Source organism: Aplysia californica, unplaced genomic scaffold (assembly GCF_000002075.1).
Source record: "Aplysia californica isolate F4 #8 unplaced genomic scaffold, AplCal3.0 scaffold00422, whole genome shotgun sequence".
In the NCBI taxonomy this organism is placed as follows: domain Eukaryota; kingdom Metazoa; phylum Mollusca; class Gastropoda; order Aplysiida; family Aplysiidae; genus Aplysia; species Aplysia californica.
In genome coordinates this window covers 164546-169332 of record NW_004797692.1, presented here as the reverse complement: position 1 = coordinate 169332, position 4787 = coordinate 164546, and the positions used below count along the sequence as shown (strand labels likewise).

General features: G+C 41.7%; 1 protein-coding gene across 1 annotated transcript in view; it reads left to right on the top strand.

Moving 5' to 3' along the window:
- The window catches only part of LOC118478214 (atrial natriuretic peptide receptor 1-like), a 12856-nt gene that overhangs the window by 1715 nt on the left and 6354 nt on the right, over positions 1–4787 (top strand). Inside the window, exons 3-6 of the mRNA XM_035971356.1 lie at positions 505–669; positions 2090–2267; positions 3833–3955; positions 4261–4385. Coding sequence (XP_035827249.1) covers positions 505–669; positions 2090–2267; positions 3833–3955; positions 4261–4385 — 591 coding nt within the window. The remainder of the gene's footprint in view (positions 1–504; positions 670–2089; positions 2268–3832; positions 3956–4260; positions 4386–4787) is intronic.

Here is a 4787-nt window from a genome sequence, read left to right as displayed (position 1 = left end):
CTCTCTCTCTCTCTCTATCTCTCTCTCTCTCTTTATCTATCTGTCACTCTCTCTCTCTCTCTCTTACACACACATACACACACACACACACACACATAAGTACAATCACTCTCTTGTGAACAAGATATAAATGGAGTTCTCCTCTCATCTTCTCTGCCTTTCGAGTTTTGATTTCGATTACTTTTTCTTTTTTGCACTTTTGCGCTGCCCTTGGTTGCAGGGGTATCTGTGAAGCCTACCTGTAAACAACTGAAAAATAATGCAGTTATTGATAGCAATATTTCTGCAGGATTTAGCATTTAATAATGGGAGGGGTGAGAGCCTCTATATGTATCACATCTCTTACTTTCTCTGTCTGTCTGTCTGTCTGTCTGTCTGTCTGTCTGTCTGTCTGTCTGTCTGTCTGTCAGCCTCTCTCCTGCAGGCAACAGCAAAGCACCCAACCACTACACCACATGAATGAGTCCTCACAATAAAACATTATATTGTGCAATTCTATGGCAGTGAGTGAGGTGTACGAGGCGTTCTCCGCGACTCACGCTCAGGAGAAGGCTGTGTCACAGATCAAGAGAAAGAATAAGCGGAAACGCAAGCCTTCCCTGGAGCGGCACTTCACAGACCTGGCAGGCAGCGCGATACACCTCACAGAGGATCTTATGGAGCCTAAGGGTAATTAGAGAAGAAGAAGAAGAAGAAGAAGAAGAAGAAGAAGAAGAAGAAGAAGAAGAACACTGTACAGTCATTGTAGACAGAACACAGACACAAAATACACATTCACTACAGATTAGATAGTTAATCAGCACCGGCGTTCGACGTGAAAAAAGTCTTAAACAGCGATGTCACATAACCAAAAGAAGCCTTCACTATTTTCATTAAGTGAATCTGATCAAGACCAAGAATCCTAAATATGTTTTGGGTTTCTTTTTGGCTTGCTTTTGTTTTTTCCCTTTCGTTTTTTATGGGGGGGGTTGTTTTTGTACGGGGAAGTAGGGAAGGTGTGCTTTCTTTCGTTTTGCTTCGTTTTGTTTCGTTTTGTTTTAGAATTGTGTTGAACTTTAGCTTAAACAGTAGCTTTTGCCTCTTCATACAAAACTGGCCACTTTCAAACATATTAAACATATTATATATAGGAATTTGACTCGACTGTCTACAGCAGTGGACATTGTTAATAAGAGTATAGAAAGATTTAATGGTTAAATCAATTATTGGCTGACAGATCTTATGATTCTTTTGTTGGAAGTAGTGCGGCTGGACGATGCAACTGAAAGGTCCCACTCCTTTTGTTTCCCTCTGTTCATCTTTATTCTGTCTTGCCATTTCCCGGCATTGAATTACCATTATCGTGTCACTATGCTACTTTTAGCGCAAACAAAGAAACCTTGTTTTTTGTGAGAAATAACTTATCCAGTGTTTCTTTGAGTACAGAGAGAGAGAAAGAAAGGGAGACCAGTGAAAGAAAGAAAACGCGCGCACACACAAATACACAGGCACACACTCCTACAGACACACACATATATACACATACACACACACACACACACACACACACACACACACACACACACACACACACACACACACACACACACACACACGTACGGAAGAGAGAGAGATAGAGAGGGAGGGAGAGACAGATATATATACATGTATATATAGAGAGAGCGAGAGAACGAAAAAAAGAGAGGGACAGAAGGACAGAGAAAGAGACAGAGAGTGAGAGAGAGAGAGCGAGCGAGAGAGAGAGAGAGAGAGAGAGAGAGAGAGAGAGAGAGAGAGAGAGAGAGAGAGAAAGAGAGACACAGAGAGAGACAGAGACAGATACAGAGACAGAGACAGAGAGTGAGAGAGAGAGAGAGAGAGAGAGAGAGAGAGAGAGAGAGAGAAAGAGAGAGACAGAGACAGAGACAGAGACAGAGACACACAGAGACAGAGACAGAGACAGATACAGAGACAGAGACAGAGACAGAGACAGAGACAGAGACAGAGACAGACAGAGAAATACAGAGAAGGACGAGAGAAAGACAGCAGCCCAGCCTTACATCCACCAACTCGCCGCACGAGTACCCAAACAATCAGCACCAATCCTCAGAAATCATCAAACGTGTCAAGCAGGGTGGCAGCTTCCCGTTCCGCCCGTTCATTCCGGAGTACATCGACCACAAGACCAAGAACGTCATCATGGAGTGCTGGAGGGAACAGGCGGAGGAGAGACCCTCCATGGATCACGTGGCCTCGCTCATACGACACATCAGCACACAGTACAGCACGTGAGTAGACTAACAGCAAATGTCGCACTCAGATAATATGTCGCTGCCTTAGATTTACAAAGTTCTGTCTGACATTTTTTAAAAACCGTTTTGAATTACTAAGACCACGAGGTCAGACACCAATTAATGTTTTGTCTGCTCTATGAAAATCGTAGAGATAATAATTCGGAGTCGTTATCAAGATATTTATAGAATTGCATTCGACAGAGCTTGGTATATTGTGAAAATCACAATTTTTAAAGTCAATTTCAGAAAAATAGGTACTGGGCATATAGAACTTTGTAGTTCAAAGCGATCGAAATGATGCACTCTGTTATGCGTCGGTGGCCTAGTGGTTAGGCTCTCGGTCGTGGGTTCGAATCCCGTCAGAGGCCCGATGTTGTGTCCTGGGGAAAGGCAATTTACACGAATTTTCCTCACTTTACCCAGGTGGAAATGGGTACCAGGCTATAGACAGCGAAAGATCTTGTCAGTTTTTTAGTGTTTGAGCGCTTAATCAGCTGCTTGCACTGTATGCTTCCCGGGAAGCTGAGAATGTTTCGGAGTGTTCTGTGGTCTGTTGGGGTAATAATACAGTGTAAAGCGCATAGAGCCTGCTGTTGAGCGGGGATATGTGCTATACAAATGCTATTTATTATTTATTATTATTAGTATTATTATTATTAACACACTATGACATACATGATTTGACTACACAACTATCCCCCTTTACACACCAGTGTTAACCCCTTAAAAGGTAAACGCTTTTGCTACCAGAGTGCTGCTGTTGTTTTTTGTTTAATGTTCCTGATGAAGCCCGAGTGGGTGAAACACAGCACTATATGTTTTAGTACTGCCAAAAGATTTTCTAAACTATATCCAAGTCTCTATATGAGGCAGCGTGGTGGAATCAGGCTCTCGTCAATTTTTGGGCATGTAGAGTTATTGGTCTCATCGTAAAGCTTGTTCACCTGTGTTTATTTGGATTAAAAAAATATCCATTTATCTTGAATACAAGTCGAGATATTTGCGAATGAAGGAGGCGGGGGTCCCCTGTTTTCAGAGGTAAAATTAGTGAGAAAATGGCAGGCAAAGATTAGTTATTTCCTTAGCTAAACAGTCCGTGGTAACTGAATAGTTACTTCTTTCTGCCTTTAATCAACGTTTTTCAGAAAAATCCACACAGAAATGAGTTCTTAAATGGGCATGAAAGGTGTTGAGCCAAAAAAACACAAAAATTTGATAAAAATTCACAAACCAACAGAAAAAGCAAGTTTCTTCACTTTGATTATTTTGACGAGAGCCTGATTCCACCACGCTGCCTCACCTATATGTTTGGGGGGGGAGGGGGGTGGTTTCCTCTGTTCTGCATTGGTGATGAAGATGGTGATGGTAGTTTTTGTATTGTTTTTGTTTTTCTTTTAGGTAACAGATTTACGGCGCTTGCAACTGCACAATGTCATATGAGCGCATGTGATGATGGTGATGGTGATGATGTTCATTTGATGATGTTGTTGTTTTTTCCCTCATTTGCTTTAGTAACAGTATTAATATCATCATTACTCTCATTATCTATCCCCCAACAGAAAGAACAAGAGCTTGATGGAGCAGATGCTGGACAAAGTGACGCGAGAGGCGGACCTCCAGGCACAGGAGCTACAGGAGGAGAAGCACAAGTCTGACCAGCTTCTCTATCAGATGTTGCCGCCGTGAGTTAGTTATACACAATACCCACGAAACAACTAAAATTAAGGACATTTTAATGTAGGTGATTTTACGCCCCCAACGACAACACTTAGATTATTTCACTGTATTGACCGAACACCCATTTTCTTTTAAAAGTGCATATACCCCCCGGAATTTTTTTAAATATAAAAAGTAATTAATTAATTAATTAATTAATAATTAGTTAGTTAGTTAGTTAATTAATTAAACAAAATAACTATCGACACAAATTACATCTTTTAGGATTTGGGCCTTGACTCTGCCTGTAAGGTGTAACCCGGACTTACAGGGATACAACGTCCCAGCCGAAAGACCGAGATACTCTACACAATTTTTCACCCCACGAGGGAAACGAACTAGGGTCTCCTGCGTGCTACAGCAAAGCGTCCAACCCCTACACCGCTACGGGAAACGGTTAATGTTAGACTGTGGCCTTCGAAAGCATGTTTGATTTTTTTAAAGGAGCGATTTGAATCGGTCGTATCGTACCAAACTAAAGGTAGCTTTTGCTCGTCTATGAAAAAATATGACTAGATGTGACTGTATCAAAATAATGGACTCGATTGGCAGACTGCACTGGGTGAAAGAAGTATAATATTCTACGATTTTTTACCCTCTCCCCCCCCTCACATTACTTCGATATGATTTACATGATCTCGATGCCAGTTAGATCGATCCAACCTGCCTGGGCACATTCTGCCTGAGAAGAATGCAGCATTTTAGTAGACAGACGAAAATGCGTGGTAACAAAAATCTCCTGTTCAGAATCGAAACAATGTGTGAGGAAATTTGGCAGCCAATGACTTTCAGGTCTGG